This window comes from Ipomoea nil, unplaced genomic scaffold (assembly GCF_001879475.1).
Source record: "Ipomoea nil cultivar Tokyo-kokei standard unplaced genomic scaffold, Asagao_1.1 scaffold0418, whole genome shotgun sequence".
In the NCBI taxonomy this organism is placed as follows: Eukaryota; Viridiplantae; Streptophyta; class Magnoliopsida; order Solanales; family Convolvulaceae; genus Ipomoea; species Ipomoea nil.
This window is the reverse complement of record NW_017616846.1, coordinates 2,339,061-2,360,615: the sequence shown is the minus strand read 5'-3', so window position 1 is coordinate 2,360,615 and position 21,555 is coordinate 2,339,061. Positions and strand designations below refer to the sequence as shown.

The 21,555-nt window shown below is 34.0% G+C and overlaps 3 protein-coding genes and 1 non-coding gene across 4 annotated transcripts; 1 reads left to right on the top strand and 3 right to left on the bottom strand.

Moving 5' to 3' along the window:
• Positions 1-5,499: 5,499 nt before the first annotated feature.
• Positions 5,500-9,125, top strand: LOC109172706 (cytochrome P450 84A1-like). The gene is made up of 2 exons (XM_019321929.1): positions 5,500-6,555; positions 8,313-9,125. Exons 1-2 carry the CDS (start codon positions 5,593-5,595, stop codon positions 8,934-8,936), a joined length of 1,587 nt encoding a protein of 528 aa, XP_019177474.1. The 5' UTR covers positions 5,500-5,592; the 3' UTR covers positions 8,937-9,125.
• Positions 9,126-10,486: 1,361 nt separating this feature from the next.
• On the bottom strand, positions 10,487-12,603 carry LOC109172707 (probable pectinesterase 53). The gene is made up of 4 exons (XM_019321930.1): positions 12,174-12,603; positions 11,846-12,035; positions 11,201-11,646; positions 10,487-10,814 (listed from the first exon to the last, which is right to left on the bottom strand). The coding sequence occupies exons 1-4, from the start codon at positions 12,488-12,490 to the stop codon at positions 10,664-10,666; spliced, it is 1,104 nt and encodes a 367-aa protein (XP_019177475.1). The 5' UTR covers positions 12,491-12,603; the 3' UTR covers positions 10,487-10,663.
• A 4,553-nt stretch (positions 12,604-17,156) lies between these two features.
• Positions 17,157-17,229, bottom strand: TRNAE-CUC. Its single transcript has one exon. It is a non-coding gene; the product is annotated as a tRNA-Glu (tRNA).
• An 831-nt stretch (positions 17,230-18,060) lies between these two features.
• LOC109172709 (B-box zinc finger protein 19-like) lies at positions 18,061-19,585 on the bottom strand. The gene is made up of 5 exons (XM_019321933.1): positions 19,329-19,585; positions 19,130-19,229; positions 18,924-19,039; positions 18,615-18,809; positions 18,061-18,428 (listed from the first exon to the last, which is right to left on the bottom strand). The coding sequence occupies exons 1-5, from the start codon at positions 19,419-19,421 to the stop codon at positions 18,423-18,425; spliced, it is 510 nt and encodes a 169-aa protein (XP_019177478.1). The 5' UTR covers positions 19,422-19,585; the 3' UTR covers positions 18,061-18,422.
• Between the last annotated feature and the right edge of the window lie 1,970 nt (positions 19,586-21,555).

Here is a 21,555-nt window from a genome sequence, read left to right as displayed (position 1 = left end):
ATTTTTATTTATATTTATAATAACATAATTTTTTTTCCAGTGCATCGCGCGGGTGAATTACTAGTTAAGCTAATAGATGTATTGCATATTTACGTTTTAAAAATTATGCAGTGCACATTTATATATGCTTTAAAATTGAAGGATGTAACCTCACCCCCCTTCCCCCCCCCCTCCCCCCGCGGCCCCGGCCTCGGCCTAAAACTATAATATGATAGATGGATTATGAGTATAACTCTTATAACAAATTGAATTATGTGTTATGTTTTGTTGGATAAATAACATAAAATGACATTTTAAGGGGCTATTTTGTAGTACAAATATTAGTGAGGTTCACTTGTAATTTGGGTTGTGTCAATGTACATTCGGATTCTTCGTAATAAAATAAAGAGATTGATATATTGTACGCTCAAAATTGATAATATGTGAATGAGAAATTGATTCTCAAAATAAACCCATTATATTAAAATTAAAAATTAAGGTGAAAGAACTTTAAAATAACCGTTATCCCGCGCACATTAGTTTGGAATGTGAATTTACACCATTATATATACAAGAGCATTTTTAAATCATATTAAATTGTATAACATAGAGTGTATCTCTTGATATGAAGGTTACAACGCTCATAATTGAGCAGCATGGAGTATGCAAAGTTGAATCAATCATTATTGCCAGGCCCAATCATAAGCAATTAAATGTGAACATTTGACTGAAACCATGCATGCATATATATATACGTTCATTTTCCAACTTTTTTAGCATAGATTTGGCATCATATATCATCAATTATTGCCCCAATTCAACAGTTACTAGTATGAACATTTGACTAATTAAGAAGAAGCAGATTTCTGCAGCAATGTGTGGTCATATATATATACGCAAGATGATAAATATGTGAAAATGGGGAAAGGAATTTAATAGTAGCTCTCATTCTTCAAAACCACCCTAATTATAGATCAGATCTATGTGGTCCAGCTTGTATGAAGTCCGATCAGTTTGATACCCGACCGGCAGGGCGGCTTGACGGTGATCATTTTTTTGTTTCTTTCTTTATTTCCTGTACAAGTTTGGTGGAATAGGAATGTAGGTGTTGGCTCATTCTCATTTTCTATGCCACATTTTTAGGATCACGTACAAATTTTCAAAAGGTTACAAAACATATCCTTATAGTTGGAAGACACGACATGCATCATCTCTCCCCTTCTCACTCTCTCCATATATATATATATATATAGAGAGATGAAAAAGTTCAAATGCGTCGAGACCCTCCCGTGCGGCGGTTTTCATAATACACCAACAATGTTAACAATATGCACCAATAGTGTATGAGAAACACACAAAAATGAAATGTAAAAAATACACCACACACCCAAAATATACACCATATAACTCCCCACCACTAATAGTGTATTTCCAAACACTGTGTGATACTTTTAGTCATACCTAATGGTGTGTTTTTTGTGGTGCGCGCCTAATTTGTGTGTGTTTTTGTAGTACATTTCCTAACCGTGTATATTTGCTTCAATTTTTTTTTTTTTAATTTAATCATGAAAATGGCAATGAGATCTAAGGAAAATAACTATATATGGAAAAGAATTAGTGATTGAGAATAGTATTATTAATAATATAAATTTAATAAATAAAGTTATTTGATTGTTAATTACACTGAAATAGAAAGTCAACACATATATTATTTTTTGTGAGTTGAAGACTTGTTAACTTTACAAAAACTGAAAAACAATATACATTATTATTGTATACTAAGTTGTTAGAAATATAATTATTGTTTACAGATTTGGATGATATTAAATAAAATGGATAGTGCTTTTGGATCCCTCAATTTTCCTTATAAATTGTCTAGTTCATAAGAAATCTGAAAGATGTTGGCTCAAGAATTGCCTAAATATAATCAGAAGAAAAACGATTGAAAAGAAAGGATTCGGAATAAAGCTACCAGAAGAAGATCCTAAAGAAGGAATATAGGATACTTTAAAGGATCTTCCAAGTTCATTCTCTACTATCACCGCAACAAAAGGGAGCTATTGTTGAAGTACTCTAAATGAGATTAAGCTTAGAAGGAGTTCATACAAGGAATAAAAAAGAGTTGTTAGACATATTGTAACACTTGTATGACATATACAAGCTTACTTTCAAGGCAAATTAGTGATAAGTGAAAGAGTTCTTTTGAATCAAAGTGTGCTTAGACACCAAAATTGCTCAAGTAAAGGATTTGGTAGAGAATTTTCAATAATTTTGGCAGCTTTTGGATGGCTACCATTTACTAAGTGACAACAAAGATATTCAAATTCAAGTTGGTGCTCATTCTTCCTCGTTTATAAATATAGGACCCCTTGCTTAGAAGAAAATGCTAAAAAATTGTGATAAATCATCAATTTGCTAAAGCTCATTGGGAGAGAAGTTGTCAAGTGCAAAATTAAGTTTTCTAAACTAAAAGAAGAATTGATGTGGATAATTGACCCGTGTATGTATAGCAGTGTATACTGTATGTACAAGCAAGTATGAGAATCATATGAAGATATGATCAAAGAACTCTTTTATTCAATGTTGTTCTTGAATGTTTAGAGTAGAGAGGATTTTATGCTCTAGAGAGAAAGTGGAAGAGAAGGAAAAGGCCCCCCACAATGAGGGCTAATGCCCTTTACATAGGACTTGACCCGTCAATTTGGACCATGACTCGAACCGTTTGACCCCGACCCAAACAGGAGCACGAAGCGTATGGAGAGACTGAAACAGAGGTATATTCCCTCACTACTGGAAATTCTAAAATTTCCGACCACCTGAAAGTGATCTTAAATCAAGTCGAAAGTCTTGTTCCTACCACTTTTGGTATCCGGAAAAATCCTTGTTGCTATTTCCGACCACTTTTTGCTTTCAACTTGATTTAAGATCACTTTCAGGTGGTCGGAAATTCAATAATTTCCAGTAGTGCCTATCAAGAATCAATTTGATTCTTTCTAGTCCAGCACTTAACTACAATTATCTTTAATTTCCAAGCTTAGGAAGTTGGCAAGATCATTCTAGGAAGGCGATTTTGTGATTGACCCTTGACTAACTCTTAATCAGGAAATGATGGATAAAATATTAATGTCCATCTACTTAAAAATTATATAACAATAAGATAATCAAAGAACTTCGTGCTTAAGCGTATTTGACTTACCAGATGTGCTTGTATTCCTTCTCTTTCCTTTCTTCAATGAAATAAAGACATATGCATAGTAAGAGTTTTACTTTATTAGAGTACACCTAATATCATTTTCGAACAAAATTTCGTAACAATAATTTTTGTTCGTGAAAAAAAAAAAATATGATAAATGAAATTTAATTTTATACTCCGTAATAAGGAATAAAGACATTTATTTTATTCTGATCTATTGTTTGATTGGTAGAAAAGAAATTACTTGAAATAATTAATATAAAGATTCAAATGCTACTATCTAATAAAAATATGTAATGGTAATATTGTCTTAGCATGAGTTTAATTGTACAACGGCCTCCTAATAAATGTGATATTCTTCTTCATTAGTGCTGTGCCCATACTAAGTTGATCGATGCTTACTATTACAATTACTATACTCTTAAGTCTCGGATATGAGTCAGGTTTTAGGTAATTATCCTATTATCTTAACAAGTTTAATGTTGTATTGCATGCATGGTATCTTGAATTTAGTCCAGCTGCTACCAGGAAACTGCATCACAAATCCTTGGAGTTGAGTTACGTTGTCTTCAAAAAGTGGAAGATATCTTCTAGTGTAAGGTTCAATGAACTATATATATATATATATATATATATATATATATATATAGTATTCCAGTCTAGATCTGCATCTATCAATCTATCAATATAATTATATATGCAGTCAATAATCACTAGCTTTACATAAGAAGTCAATTAGGCTCTTAAACTTTTTAAAGTAGTAATTAAACCCATCAACATTGTATTTTAGGACAATGAAATTCAAAAATCGATTAATTAATGACCTGTGATTCCGGTCAACATTCCAGCCTACTCTGACAATATTTCCAGCAATAAAGTGATCGATGGCTGTAGAATAGTCGCCGATGAATTAACAGAGGAGAAGGACCACTGAGTTACCTTCTCAGGTGAGAAAACTACCCAGATATTACATGGATCTATGTGGAATCCTTTATATAATAAAGCTATATGGTTTGGGAAATAATTAATGTTACAATTAATGCAACAACATCCTTTATTATAAATTTAAAAAAAAAAAAAAAGCACAACATTTAAAAAATAAAATAGCTATATATTATAGAATCATATAAAAAATACACTTTTGAAAAATAAAATAGCTATATATTATATATTATATAATCATATAAAAAATGTGTTCAATTAGAGTTTAAATTTACACATACAAAATTTGAAATTTGCTTTCCAAATGTAATTATCTTAGTTATTATTTGTATTGTGAAAAACAAAAAAAAAAAAAAAGCACAACATTTAAAAAATAAAATAGCTATATATTATATAATCATATAAAAAATATACTTTTGAAAAATAAAATAGTTATATATTATATAATCATATAAAAAATGTGTTCAATTAGAGTTTAAATTTACACATACAAAAATTTAAATTTGCTTTCCAAATGTAATTATCTTAGTTATTATTCGTATTGTGAAAATTATAATATAGATGAAATACAATTAAGAATAAATCAATGTAATTATGTAATTTCTCTCTATAAGTTTATTTGAATATGCACATAATTAGAGATTATATTAACCATACAAAATTTTAATTTTAATTTTAATTTTAATTGTAATTTTGTATTCTATAAAAATAATAAATACTTAACCAATTGAAGCTCAAAAATATTATTATATTAAATAATTTAAAATATTTTAGTCTTTCTATTTTTTATTTATATTTATAATAACATAATTATTTCTCGTGCATCGCGCTGGAGTAATATAAAAATTAGGATCAAAACTTTCATTATTAAACTAACTTTTGTGATATATATAAAGTTAATATTAGCAAATACACCATCTTATCATCTGATCTCCATCATCTAATTAACAAACATATATAAAGAAAAAGTAACCAAAAAAAAAAAACTGATATTATATCTTTAAAATGAATAAAGTTTCTATATTTATTAGCTAGCTAGTACTAGTATGAATTGCTGACACCTTAAGATCAGGTGACTAGGTGAGTATTAAGAGATAATTGTAAGGGAATTATGTAGCAAAACTATTAAAAGAAACATAAATATATTAAATACAAAGAACGATCATTTTTTTGACCAATAATATTATTTTCAATCACAGTTGACAAGTTGGGTTGCACTTTAACTTAATTCATACTCATAATTCAATTGGTCAACCTTATTATGTTAAAAAAATATAAAAATAAACTTTAAAAAAATGAAGATGTCTCTATCCAAACCAACTTTAGTGATGGAAGACTGCTTATAAATAGATGGAATCCCGGCCACATAATAAACATACCAGCAACTAATATTTTGAGCTACATTTTCATGTTTTTCCACACCCCTATAAACAACGTAACCTAACCTACGTACTCACAAATACAAACTAGGTTTGTATATGGAAAAACATAATATTATTTATGTACTTGAAGCTTTAGAGGCTCATAAACACATGGTGATATACTTTGTTATCCCCTTCTTGTTCTTGTTTTTGCTGTCGAGGCTTCGCCGGAAACCTTATCCTCCGGGGCCGAAAGGGTGGCCGCTCATCGGGAACATGAACTTGATGGACCACTATTCTCACCGTGGCCTAGCCAAGTTGGCCGAACAGTATGGTGGGTTGTTACACCTGAAGATGGGGAGTCTTCACATGGTGGTTGTGTCTGGCCCGGACGAAGCCCGACAAGTGCTCCAAACACAAGACAACATCTTTTCCAACCGCCCAGCCAACGTTGCCATCAGCTACTTGAGCTACGACCGGGCCGACATGGCCTTCGCCCACTACGGGCCGTTCTGGCGCCAGATGCGAAAGCTCTGCGTGGTGAAGCTCTTCAGTCGGCGGCGGGCCGAGTCGTGGGACTCCGTCCGCGACGAGGTCGATAACACGGTCCGAACCGTGGCCATGAACTGCGGGTCGGCCGTGAACATCGGCGAGCTCATATTCGGGCTTACCCGAAACATCACCTACCGGGCCGCCTTCGGGTCGAGCCCGAGCTCGGGCCAAGGGCAAGACGAGTTCATTAAGATTCTGCAGGAATTCTCGAAACTGTTCGGAGCTTTTAACGTTTCGGACTTTTTCCCATTCCTGAGCTGCTTTGATCTGCAAGGCTTAAACCCTCGGCTCGCTAAAGCCAGGGCTGCGCTCGACGGCTTCATCGATAAGATCATCGACGATCATATATTACAGACACGACGACGGAGGAATAAAAACCACGGCGGCGAAGTCTCCGGCGACGGAGCTGAAACGGACATGGTGGATGAGCTGTTAGCTTTCTACAGCGACGAAATGAAAGTGAACGATTCAGATGATCTGCAAAACGCCATTAAACTCACCAGAGATAACATCAAAGGTATCATAATGGTAAGTTTGGTAATACCTTCAATTCTTTGCTGCTAACTAAACCAAATCAGGTAATGCTTACTTTCCAATTTGCTTTTATTATCTGATGACGAATAGAGTTTCGTGATTAAGATTTCGTTACACCCCACAACTTAAGAAAAATTAAAATATTATGTTAAACTGTCCCAGAGATAATATACGGAGTAATATTTTTATATTAAAATGTACTCTTATATATTTGATGAGTGCATAGAAAAATAATACTAAAAATAAGATGTTATCTAAAGTTCTAAACTAATTAAACCAGTTGAAATTGGAAAAATAACAAAACAAAAAATATGAAAAGAAAAAAATATTCTTACTAAAAATATGAAAATGGCTAAAAGTATCCAAAAATAATAATATAGGATGTTAAAATACAAAAACAATAGTCTTGGGACTAAATTTGAAATTGCCACAAAAAAAGAATGGATCTCTGATTGAATTAACTCTATTTATAGCAGTGCGGTCCATGAAGTAAGTATCATTCTAGTTACACTTCAGTTTCATTTGACAATATTGCTATATTTTTCAGTTTCATTTATCACACATTAGTTTAATTATAGTAATATTAGAGTATTATTTTAATTATACTCTAAGTTTATTTGACAATATATGTTATTTGTATAACTCTGAATTTTAATTTAATTTTCCACACATACTAGTTTCATTACAACAACACTACAGTATCATTTTAATTATACTACATTTTCATTTGATAATATACATTGTTGAATATACTCTATTTTTTAATTTCATTTTTCAAAAACACTAATTTCATTATACCAACACTGAAGTTATATTATTATGTATTTATCAGAAATTCTTTACTGCCCAAGTGTCCAGTGCCCACTTATCTGAGATCATTCTTACCAACTCTAACTTTGATCATATCTTTAATCTTTATTAATTATATTTTTAATGTGAGTGGTCTCCTCATTAATTACATTTGAATCATTATCCTCACCTAGTTATAGATAATACTCATCATTTTCATTTGGCTGATCTGATTAGTTGGCTCACAATTAATCTTTTATCCATATTATCACTGTCACAATCTTCGACTACGTACTCTCAAGCTACCTACCCCAACTCCCCTCTCCACCCAAAACAACAAATCTGTGTTCACCAAATAAAGGTTAATCACTTCATCCTATGGCTTAATCTATCTAATGGAACTAAATGACCCAAACTCTAAACGGTTCAACTTAATTAACTCGCATAAAATATAAGGATCAAATGGAGAATTGAGTAAAATTGGATTAATTAGAGTTAGAATATTACAAAAAGTTTGTAGAAATGAGGCATGATCCATGTAGTAATTTTACGATACCCTTTTATACATAATAATCCTTAACTAACTCGCTAATTCTGTGATAGCCGTAAGGCCGGGTCAAGATCCAAAGTACGTAGGCAATGGGTTTGGGTTGAACTGAAGCTACCCGTTTCGGACCTTGAGACGGGCTTCAGGATTCCTAAATGCTGCCGAGAGCCGACCACGAAGGCCAAGCCCTGTTACCCGAGCACTTGGTGTCGGGTGCAACCACCCCGAAACCCGTTGCCGGGTACAACCACATGGTTTCCTTGCTTGTCTTGGGCCCGGGCTTCCTTATTGGGTTTGGATTTTTTGGGACCAGGTCCAATATCTTCACCACTACCAATAAGACATGATTAATAATGTATTAATGTTACAGTTATGTTATTGATTAAGGTTACATTTTTTATGTTATTGGTCTTAGGATGTGATGTTTGGTGGCACTGAGACAGTGGCGTCGGCAATCGAGTGGGCAATGGCGGAGCTGATGAAAACGCCGGAGAATCTCAAGAGGCTACAACAAGAGCTTACCGACACCGTCGGGCTTGATCGGAAAGTTGAAGAGAGTGACTTGGAAAAGCTCACATTCTTGAAATGCTGTCTCAAGGAGACTCTCCGGCTCCACCCACCCATCCCTCTACTCCTCCACGAGACGGCGGAGGCCACCGAGGTGAACGGCTACTACATTCCGGCGAGGTCACGTGCCATCATCAACGCGTGGGCCATCGCACGTGACAAAAACTCTTGGGAAGACCCGGATAGTTTTAAGCCCGACAGGTTCCTCAAAGAAGGCATGCCCGATTTCAAAGGGAGCAACTTCGAGTTCATACCATTCGGGTCGGGCCGCCGCTCTTGCCCCGGCATGCAACTCGGGCTTTACGCGTTTGAGTTGGCCGTGGCTCATCTCTTCCATTGTTTCACCTGGGAATTGCCCGATGGGATGAAACCAAGTGATCTCGATATGGATGACGTATTCGGGCTCACCGCCCCGAAAGCAACCCGACTCGTTGTCATTCCAACTCCCCGGTTAAATTGTCAGCTCCATTGACCAACCTGAAGCGAGTCGACTCAGCGCGCCATTCATGCATGCATGCATGAATAATGAGCCACCCAAATAGGAATAAAGTGTCTGCATATTTTCCCTACTTATGAATAGAATATAACACTTGCAGTAGGTTATAACTAGGCAGAAACAACAACAATAAAAGAATCTATATACAATTTGCATTCGTATGTATATGAGTATATGATTTGGAATATCTAATATATGATATATATATATATATATATATATATATAAACACGAGCAGATATATATTACTCTTTTTATTTGTTTAATTTCCTGGTGAAGATTAGGATTCTAAATTTATTTCAGATCCTTTCGTGTATTTCAACTCTCTCTCTCGTGCATATGGGGTGCAAATGCCTAGTGTTCATTTAAAAATTGGCAACTAACCCAGAAAAGGTAAAGTTTATTAAGTAGGTCGTGGATTGTAGACTTTGTTGTATACAATTTAACTTTTTAAAGAGTTTGAATTGTAAACATAGAGGTTCCAGGGTAAAAATGTCAAATGTTTGTCTAAAAATTGATAGCATGGACAAGCTAAGGGTTTGCCAATTTTTTTTAGTTTTTTTTGGGAAAAAGAGGGGAAAACCCGTAGATCGTTAGACAACTCTCACCGTAGCATTCTCGCCAAGAAGGTCTAACTCATCCTCCCTAAGAATTCAGACGAAGAATTCTCTGAATAGCAATAGGAGGTCTTTCAAACCAAACGAAGCCATCGCTTTGATTGTAGGCGTTGATGGTCAAATATTTTATAAGTTAGGGGTTGCAAACCCTTGCTATTAAGAAGTTGAAACTTTGTTGCTCGTTGTATCTCCTTTAATGTTGTAACGTACGTACTTGAAATGGATTGAGTTTACCCTAGCTAATCAATTTTAGGGATTGATGAATTCCAATTTATCTAAGAATTAACTTTGTGACTTCAGATTTGTTCTAATTAAATTTGTCAGATATAGGATCGAGTTACATGTTTGAATTTTAAATTTTTATTTTTGAATGTCATGAATGTTAATGCTGTTTTAAATTTAATGACAATCACGGGGTTCACCAAGTCTTTCCATATGACCATATGCACAGTTGGGATCTATTATGTACTCTAATTTTGTTGACGGTTGGTTTGGAAGTGAAGTCTAACATCTTGTCATTGAAATGTGGTATTAATTGTTATAAAGTATAAGAAAATAAAATTATGTATTTGTTATTAGTTATAACTTTTGGCCTAGTAATAAGCGTTTAATCTGACAATTTATATCTAAACCCAAATATAAAATGACGTATCTACTATTAGTTATAATTTTTTTTTGTTTGAGTTCTACTATATATGTATACTTCAAATTCTACCATACTCAATCGATTTTACTCTTAAGGTGACAAACAAATTAAAAATAAGCTATATTTTTTAAAATTGAGAGTAGAAAATTGGAGTCAATATAATATTTTTCTTTTTGTTTAATAGTAAGCACTTAATTGTGACCAATCCATGTCATTCCCCCTTATCCCAAATAAAAGCTAAGCATCTTCTGGAGAACAAGATATTGGACCATAAACTTAACAGAATAAATGACATTTTCACCTTTTTTAAAAAAACAAGAATACAGATAAAACAACAAAATTTATATTCCAGGAATAATAACAATGTCAAAACAAACAAGAATTGAATGTTGTCACATGATTCTCGAAGCTGCAGGCCTGGCGTGGCAGGTACCCAATGTTCACAAATTCTTCACCCATTCATCGCCATCAATGAAGCTAAGAGAGATGAACGGTCTTGCCTCCTCTTCCGTCAGCTCTCTCGCCCACCGCACCCTTCCTCCGTGCCCCGCCCCCGGCCCCGAACACTTGAATTGCCCGTAGAACACCGTCCTACCAAAATACAATATAATATATTAGAACGTTCAGAACTGGACTTAACCTTTACCTTTACCTTTACCTTTAAGTCAGACGCAACTTTATTTTTGTATATAGCCACACATTTTTTAAAAGTTGGGTGTTGGATTTGACCTTTTAAGCCCTTTACATTGTTGAAATTTTCACCCACCTGAAAGTGATCTTAAATCAAGTGAAAAACAAAAAGTGGTGGGAAATAGCAACAAAGGTTTTTCCGGATACCAAAAGTGGTCGGAGGCTTTTTACTTGATTTAAGATCATTTCAGGTGGTCGGAAATTACATAATTTCCAGCAGTGTTACGGGCTTCCGCCCCAGAGAATAATATATCAAAGTTGTGTTTTTTAGAAGAACAAATACATACATTTCCCTGTGCTTATCTCCCCAGTTGTACCATCCGGGAGGGGTAATGATCTTATCCATATAAGTGTAGGCAAACACCACCCTAGAGAAAGACCCCCAGGCCCTGCCCAAGTAAAGTGCACCTGCAGAGCCTGTGACTTTGCAGTTCACAAAAGAGAAGCCTGTCTCCTCCAAGAAGCTCTCTCTTTTCTGGGCTGTCAACGCACCATACGTGTTGGTCTTCGCATGCAAATGGCAATTCTCGTACAAGGAAAGCCCATCCCCAAATATGAAGTCCACGGACCCTTGAATGTAGCAGTTCTTGAAGTAATGTCTTCCTCGGTAGTCGTAAAGTGTGTCTTGTGCCCCAACGAACTTGCAGTTAATGAACGCCGCCGTGTCCGCCGAGATTCTCATCGCCACCGCTTGCTTCCCCAGCGCCCCCGACGGCGGCGTCGGCGCTTTATTCTGTCACCGCCCATAAACTCCATACTCACATAAATAAATATACACTACTGGAAATTATTGAATTTTCGACCACTTAAACCTTTGTTGCTATTTCCGACCACCAAAGGTGGTCGGAAATTTCATAATTTCTAGTAGTGATAATGCAACATTAATTATAAGAAATAAGGCTTAGAAAATGGTGGTGATGAGTGTGACTGACCTTGAAGGTGATGTTTTTGGCTATGAAATAAGGAGAATTGACAGCAAAAGTTGCAGACCCATAAGTGCCCAAAGGCAAACCATTCTTCCCAATTCGGTCAGCTGTGTCGTTCCACTGAATAATTGTCTTTTTTCTACACTCTCCTTGCAAAGTGATATATCCTTTAGTGCCTGGGATCTCAATCTTCTCCCTGCATTTCCAATAGAGCCAGATAAACCTCTAAACGTTAAAAGTTATAACTAGTAACAAAGACACAACTTTTATGGGCCCAACAAATCTGGTACTACGTTGTAGCATGGAGTACATACAATGTGCGAGCAATATGTACCTGTAAGTGCCACGACCAACTGAAATAACGACCCGACAGAGATTAACTGTTGGGATTGAATCAATGGCGGCTTGGACAGTAGTAAAATCACCCAGTTTTGGGTTTTTGTTCACCTTAATGGTCTTGCAGGGCTGGAGTTTGTTCTCTGCTTGCTGGAACACAGAATGGTTCCTAGAACCAATGTGCTTAACCCAATCCATGTAGCCATTGTTGGGCACAGTTAGACTGTTAGAACTGGTGCAGTTAACAGAGGAGAATGGGAAGAAGAGGAAGAAGAAGAATAGTATGCAGATGTGTAATCTCTCTGCAGAGTTCATGGCTGTAGTGTGGAGTTTGGAGGGAGTGGAAAGACAAATTTTGGGAAATATAAAGTTGAGAGGAGAATGTTTGGGAAAAGATGAGATAATTGGTGTAGATAATGGAGGAGGAAGAAGAGGGGCGAGAAAGACATGCAGAGCATAGGGGGAATCTGGCAGGCCAGCTCATGGCTGTATTTTATCTTCTTACCATAGTAAAGGAGTTTTTTTTTTTTTTTTTTTTTTTTTTTTTTTTTTTTTTTTTCACGACTATTGAATCATATTCACATTTGATTTTACGACTTTTAAAATTTTATCACATTTAGTCCTCTGGCCTAAATTTGAATTACGAGTGACTAGAATTTTTCGTTAAAAAATGTCATAGAAATTATGAACATAGAGCTCAGTATTATACTATTATGAATATATATAGACTTCTAGAGTTCAAAAATTATGAACATAGAGTTCTGTAATTGTGAATATAGAGTTCAATAATTGTGAATATGGAATTCAAAAATTATGAACATAGACTTCTTGAAGACAAATGTCGTTAACGGTGAAAGAAAGCAATTTTTTTTTTAATTGACACGGCGTTATTTTTCACCTAAACGATGCCGTTTTGAAACCGTGTCCATCTTGCAAGGTGAACATAGTTCCACGGCATAATTTGCCGGTCTATTGTATGCTCAAGCTTGAACCTTTAAAAATTTAGGAAGGAAAAAAAAAAACGTACAAGCTCAGGCATAGTCCAGACCTTAAGTTCTCATAGCAGGCTCAAATCTAATTTTTCAAAGCTCGGTCCGGCCTAGCCTATTTCAATCCCTAGTTGTGGGACCAATAGCGGAAAACAAAATTTAAAAAAATAAATATTAAAAAAAAAAAAACAAAAACAAAACTCCAAAGAAAAGCTACAAATCTTTGGGAAAAAATAGCATCAATACTAAATAATGATTTTAATTCTTTAATTGTTAACATAAGTATTATTGATCTCCAATTTTTAATAGTAAAACTCCTTGTGTAAGTCCCATGCATATATGGGGTTGAAACAACTCATTGGTATTTAACCTCCAATGGTAAAGAACGTACAATAAGCCATTAAATATAATGGACAAACATTTAAAAAGAAGACAAACAATTCTGGGTGAAGTTTGGATAAATCTATATATGTTCACCATAATATATGAAAACATTCTGGGTGTCTTAAGAATAACCACAGATGAGACAGGCATATATAATAATGAACTTTAGAGTAAAGAGTCTTTTGTTGTTATTACCCTCATCCTTCATATTTGGAAAACTTTGCTGTCAACTTGCCTGTTGGTGTTTGCTAGCTACTGCATGTGTCTCACCTCAAAACCAATCAATTACATCAACAAAAACCTATATTATATTCTATTATATTGCATGGAACTCTCATCTCAATGATTAGATATCTTGCATTTTGGAAACGTTCTTTTGATTCTACGTTATCCCTTTATTCCTTTGACTAGTTTGTTTTCTCTCGTCTCTCTGGCGAGTTCTTCTAAGCGTGGAATGATAAAATGGTCCCACCAGAGTCAGGTTTGGATATGTTTGACCAGATCTGTGAAGAAGCACCGAGTTCATCTAACAACTTCAGCTTCAAATTTGTAAACCAGTTTGCGATCTAAATTTTTTATAATATTGCTAGGAAACTTGTTTCTATATCTGACCGTAAAGAATGCATTGTCATTCTAATGATCTGTATTGTAAATATTTATGGTTATGATTAATGAATTAACCTTTTAATGTATTGTATATATATATATATATTTACATTTATATTTTTTTATGGAACAAATTGATCCAGGGTATGTAGGAATCAATAAGTTTATCGAAAAACATGCATGGTGACCAAATTAAAGGTAAGGTGGGTAATGATGTATCCATTTCATGATGGAGATGGAACTACCCAAGGCATATGCCTGCCTGCCTTCAATTAATATAACGGGAAATGGGTTGCTTCTACTTCATTAATTGTCAGTATGCATGTAGGTATACTTCTTTTTTATAAATTTAATTGAGTTAATACCCAAAATCGTCGTCGACTATAGTGACTTTTCTCAATTTCGTCTTAAATGACTTTGGTGACCTAATATCGTCCCAGACTTTTGTGTTTCGCTCAATTTAGTCCCAGACTTTTGTGTTTTTGCTCAATTTAGTCTCTCATTTGTTATTCTGTCCATTTGGTGCTAATTAAATAGACAATTCAGTAATTTTAATATTGGCATCTCTTTACTCATAGACATGTGAACTGCGAAATCTTTTTTTTTTTTTTTTACGAATTACTCCCAGAATTACTCCTAAAACTGCGAATATAGAATTTGATTTGCAGGTCCGGGAGTAATTCTGGGTGTAATTCGTACAAGAAAGAGGAATTTCGCACTTCACAAGTTGAAAGTAAAGAGAGATCAATATTGACATTACTGAATTGTCCCTTTATTTAACACCAATTTGACGGAATAACAAATGGAGGATTAAATTGAGCGAAACACAAAAGTCTGGGACAATATTAGGTCACCAAAGTCGTTTAGGACGAAATTGAGAAAAATCACTATTGTCGATGACGATTTTGGGTATTAACTCAAATTTAATTTAACCCTTAAATTTTTCGAGCAATCAATTTAGTTCTTGAGTTAATAATTGGGATCAAAATTTTCAACTTAATTTGCTATTTAAGAACTAAATTTACATTATTGTAAATAAGTGAGACATAAAAACTAACTCAAATATCCTTTTACAAACTGTTAATACTATTAGTTAGACATAAAAATTAATTATCAATTATCAACTAATTGTCAAATACATTCACAATAGAATTAATTGTAAGATTGTATTTTTAATTTTTTTTTTTGAAAATAATTGTAAGATTGTATTAGAAATCCGTTTTTACTTGTTTTTTTTTTTAAGTTGCGGGGAGGTGGTGGGGCTATTTATTTAGTATGTATTGTAGACAGTGGGATGTGAATCTCGTGACACTGAAATTTTGTTCCTGTCGTTTTTTGGAGCATTACAAATAATTACGGAAAAAAAGATTTTTGCGAATTCTAAAAATAATTGAAAAAGAGGTCGAAACTTTTGTTTTCGATTGACAGCTTTAACTTCTTTTTTTTTTTTTTTTTTTTTACTTTAAAAAAAATATATATATATATTTTTTTTTGGTGGAGGCTTTAACTATTTTTAAAAATCATTTTTAAATGATAAAAGAATTACAGTGAGTTCTGAATACAATTGCAAATTGAAATTTTATTATCCTTATTATTCCAAAGAAAGGCTGAACCCCAACCCTAAGGCCCTCCACACCCCGGCCCGACAGAGCATTGGGAGGATGTAAATCATGGTGACTCAACCGAACATGAACCATAGAGACTAGATCGGTGCTCACTGCGCACAAGGAGCCCTCCTCACTTTGAGAGGTTGCTCCCACACTGCCGAGGCCCTCCACACCCCGGCCCGACAGAGCATTGGGAGGATGTAAATGATGGTGACTCAACCGAACATGAACCATAGAGGCTAGACCGGTGCTCATTGCGCACAAGGAGCCCCCCTCACTTTGAGAGATTGCTCCCACACTGCCGCTGGTGAGGCTCGATCCCTGGTCATTATTTCAAAGTTTCACCTCTATGACCAGTTAAGCTACCCATGCGAGCGAAATTTTATTATCCTAATGTCATCTTCTCGTAACGGATTGGAGCTGCATGCTCTTATGGACTATATTTGTGTTTATGAGTTTTTTTTTTTTTTTTAATTTCTCATTCCATTCTCTCAATTCCCCTCCGTAATATATCAGCTTTTCTTCCTTTAGGCCCAAGGTTACAAGATTCTCCATAATATATCAACTTTTTCATATTGTGGAGCATGGTCTTCATCTACTCATCATAGACATTGTAAATCTTGATTCAAATTATGTATTTACAATTAATATATTACGTACATGTTAAAGATACATAATAATAAACTATTGATAAATAAACTGAAAGTACTTATCTGGACGGAGTCAGATCAACCAGGCCCATGGCTTAGATTGATGACTTCCATTGCACTTTAGAGATTGTCAACCACTCAATCTAAGGTTTACCTTATATTTGGAGCTTACGCCATAACTGCGTGCATGAGAGAGAGTACAAAAGTCTTGTATATATACCGGTGCAAATCCCTTTTTTTTTTCCAATGAAGACAAGTGTTTTTTTAAGCCTTTCCACATCCATTTTCCAACTCAAATGGGTCTACTTTGAGAATCAATTTCTCATTCAGTCATTTTTCGTTTTGATCGTACAGTATATCGACCTCTTTGTCTCACTACCAAAAATTCGAATTCACTTTGACCTAACCCAAATCGATGGTGGACCACGCATATTTTATACCACAAAATAGCCACTTACAATATATCGATATCTTTGTCCCACTACAAAAAATCCAAATTCACTTTGACCTGATCCAAACACATATATTTATAGTACAAAATAACCAATTACAATACCATTTTTGCTATTTTAAATTTTCCAAACATTGAGTCTAGCCTAAAGACAAATAAGAAATAACATTGGATACTGTTGACAAGTAGCTTTCACGTTGAATCGTTGACGGACCGGACAGAATCAAAAACGGACCACTACTTCCAATTCCAAAAACCACAATTAAAACGGGTTTAAGGAAAAACAAAAATTCTTTCCGTTGCCGGGAATCGAACCCGGGTCTTTCGGGTGAGAGCCGAATATCCTAACCAACTAGACTACAACGGAATTGGTATTTAGATTTGTTTCATATCTATATATTCGATAATTATTTTTTCTTCTGTCTGACTTGGCTTTTTAGCCACTTCTTGCCACTTTTGATTAGTCCACATATGTTGTAGGTATCAACTATCATGATATTGTCACATTTAATCATACTTTTAAATTTTTATTTGTTTGTTACAATTAGTTTATTTTTTTCTTTGGGGTTAATATATCATCATTAATAAATTGAGCTTAATGTAATTTCATCATTCAATTACAATAGTTTACAAGAGAAAAAAAAATTACATGTTAGTCATTCTTATTAAATTGTTAAATGATAAAAAAAATTTATTGAATAGCTATCTGTGGTAAGTAAATGAAAGGAAAAGGTGTTTCTCCCAAATGCTCTGTTGGATCGGGGTGTGGGGGGCCTTTAGGGTTGGGGTTCAGCCTTTGGAAGAATGAAAGGAAAAGGTGATATACAACAAAATTAATTCAAGACATGTGTAGTTCCGTTCTATAATATGCAAACCAAAACAAGAACCCATTGTATAGCTCTAGTTCCTATTAGGTTTATACAATACATTATTTGATTCTAACCGACGAATTTGAATTGAACCATGATCATCTTTACTCATAAAGTGTCCTGACTAGTTAAACAAATCGTTAGAGCATGCTCATTATTACCAGTGATTTATGATGATATGTATTATCCCACCAATTCTTAAAGGTCCTAGGAGTTTTGAGGTGACAACCTCATTGATAACCTATATTTTGTTGTGGGTTTGTTCAACTTACCTTATATATTGTTTTGGCATGTCCTCACAATTTTGCATATCAGAAAACAGAGCTAGCTTTCTTCACGGAACAAATTCTTCAATTTCTTTCCACTAGAGAATAGAGATTTAGCAAAAGTACAATTGGGCATACACTCATTATATCACCTATATATGTATATATATAAATGGAAAACTTCACAGCACAGCAATTAACAGTGAAATCCTACTAATCTTACTATAGAAAAATTCCCTAATGCTACTAACTAGCTACCCAGAAAAATAGAACGAAGCCCTCACAATCTTAATTCACTGATTCAGTAGGCAGTATTTGGGAGAAGAAAAATAGAACGAAATCGAATCAGAAGACACCAATGTTATGCCTCGCCGGCCCCTGTATATTCTGGTCGAGTTTGCGCTTCAATCGCCCTATGCATTCTGCTATTCCTGTTGAATCAAATTAAGAAACTACATCAATCAACAAAAATTGCTCTGCAATTTCTGTCAAAAATAGTTTTAAAACAGAACATATCATTCAATTTGGTATCAGAGCAAAAATAAAGACAGAAGTCATTTAATTTGGTATCAGAGCAAAAACAATGACAAAAATCATTCAATTTGGTATCCGAGTACCTGATTATTAGAATTTTGGCCATGTATCCTGGTTGGTTTCATATTCAAATCGATCATTTTATTCTCCCTCTTGGCATGACCATCTTTAGTGTTATCTGAAACCGGAACAGCGGCGGCGGCGGCGTGGTTCTGTTGGCCGGGATCTGAGGTCAGCCGCGGCGGCTCCTCCGTCTGCCCAGCTTTATCTCCCGGGAACTATACACAAAATTACCCATACAATTTAATCATCACTATAACAACATAGAAAAAGAAAAAAAGAGTGAAGATGATTAATTAATTAATTAGATTTAGAGAAAGGAAGCAACGAACCTCAACTCTCTGCCTCATCAGAAGATATCTACTATGGGTTCTTTTGCCCCCAACATGCACAATCATATCACATTGCAGACACAGAGAACTCCCATCCACCTCACAGTAAAAAAAAGCTTAACCATTCAAGGAAGAATAAGAAGAATAAGATAATAATGATGAATATGAGAAAAAATAAAAAATAAAGTAGAAATCTGGAAAAATACCAGGTGCATTTTCACAAATATCGCAGCGAGGAACAACAATCGGCGGATTAGCTAACCCAACTCTTACATGTCTACTTGCAAGCTTATTACACATATGTACCTGATATTTAAATGGAATATATATTCAAAAAAGAGGGGGGAAAAAAAGCTATGAAAATAAAGGAATATTTATAGAAAAATAAAAATAAATCTGGAAAACCTTATCATCGCAGGCGCGGCAAAGGGCGGCCTCATCGGCGGCGCAGAACAGAATGGCGGCGGCACTTTCACACACGTCACAAAGCGTCCGCATACTTCATCTCTCCGATCATCCAACCCAAAAGTTTCTGAGTTTTCTCTTCTGGTTTTTGTGCCCTGCGACTGGAAGGTTTAAAAGAAAATCAAATTGAAGAAGAAGAAGAGAGGAGACAAGGAAAAATGTTAGTTGGAAATACAGCAAACTCCAGAAGGGTATAAATACCAATGATATTGTTTTGTTGTTTAGTCTAATGTTTTTGTGGGTGTTGTTGTGTTGTTGGTGAATGTGGAACCTTCTCTTTGATACGTGATTTGACAATGGAGCTTACGTGGACTACCATTAGTGCATTGTGCAACACATTTAATTTCTCTTGACTGGTTAAGAGTCCACATTGATAAAATAAGAAAGAATGTATGAATTTATAAGATTATATGGATTCAATTTTTAGTATAATCTAATTTAAGATTATAACAATTAATTTTTTTTTTTTTGAGGATTATGAATTTACATTATTCAATCAAAACCATCCTAAAACAAGGAACCTTTAGTCAAATGACGTGTTGGACTAATGAAAAAGATTGTGGTGTAAATCTCCAATAGGGCATGTTAGTCAATTCCTAAAGAAGATATTTTATATTCCTTTTGTTATTACTGCCCTAACAATTTATTCTTGTATCGGTACATGCATACCTCTTAGATATTATAATTCAATTCTTGTACATATAAAAATAATTCAGTATATTTATTGTACCAAATTTTATATCGAATTTATCAAGACAGTTAGCTTAATAAGTGTCAGTCAATTATGAGAAACATAATTTGATTTATCTCTTTGTGATCATTTACTGTTTAAAATTACAAGATGAGTTTAATCTAAAATATATTTTCGATCAATTGGATTATATTGAGAATGAAAATTTGAAGGGGCATCTAAATTTAAACTTATATTATGTATTTAAAAAATCCAAGAAATTGATATGTGTTTTGTTTGGATGTGATGATAGATTGGTTGGTTAAAGAAAGGCACAAAAATGGTGAAATGGAGTCTAGTCAGGCAATGCCCCTTGGCCACAAGAATAAAGGCAGAAGAGTAGAAAATTCTGAAGGGGTCATCGTGAGCCACCAGTTTAGATATCTCCGGGTGGGTCCACTTTTATATTCTGTGGCTCTCAACTCCCCATGTGTTTTTCAAGTCTTACATATGAAAAATGTTATGTGTATTTCCATATCTAAAATTTTGATGTAGACACTTGTATTGAGATTCACATAAAAAAAAATAACCTATCAAAACTCGTCTCATCAACGAATAAGATTTGAGAGTACATGTAGTAGAACTCTTTACATATACTACTTTTTTTAATATTTTTTCATTATGACCTACGGAAGGGCACGAGTCAATATTGCATCTATTAAGACTCATGACCTTTCATTTGTGAGAGTCACTTCATACCGCTTGACCGCAAGGTCTTTGACCTTGATATGTTAAATGAATATTTTTATCTGTTATTTTTCTTTCTCAATAATTTTTTTGAATTATGTAATATGCAAAAAATATTACGGAGTAGTATATTTCTCATGTATAAATTATTCATAAATTAATGAATTAAAGTTTCGTAATTAATAAAAAGGGACTCATAGAGAATAAATAAATAAATATGAGGATTAGGCTAAAATTGATGCTTCAAGTTTTCGTGTTTTGGAGTTTTGCGACGGCTTTCAACCCGACCACCTCCATCTCGGGGATATAGAGCAATATCTCGTGGACCACACTTCAGTCTAGGCTCTCTAGTTTATATTTCAATTTTTTTTAATCAAATAAATTTCATTGGACTTATTATAAAGTTCAAATTGATTTCAAAATTAAATAGATGGTAAATACATAAAGATTTTTTTTTTTTTTTTTTTAAATACTTCTTATTAAAATTTTACCAAGATTCACTCTTATATACTACGTAGTTTATAATTTATTAGAAACTACAAATATTTTTTTTTTTAGTTCAAATAGAGAAGGGGATACCCGCTAACTACAAATATATTTGATAAATTAATTATTAATTATCTAAAAAGCATATAATAATGACATAATATAATTTATTAGTATTAAGTATTCTTTTTCATAAAAATTATATTTTATGTAGTACTTCGTATAATTTTTTTATTTGAACATAATGTATAATTTTCATAGATT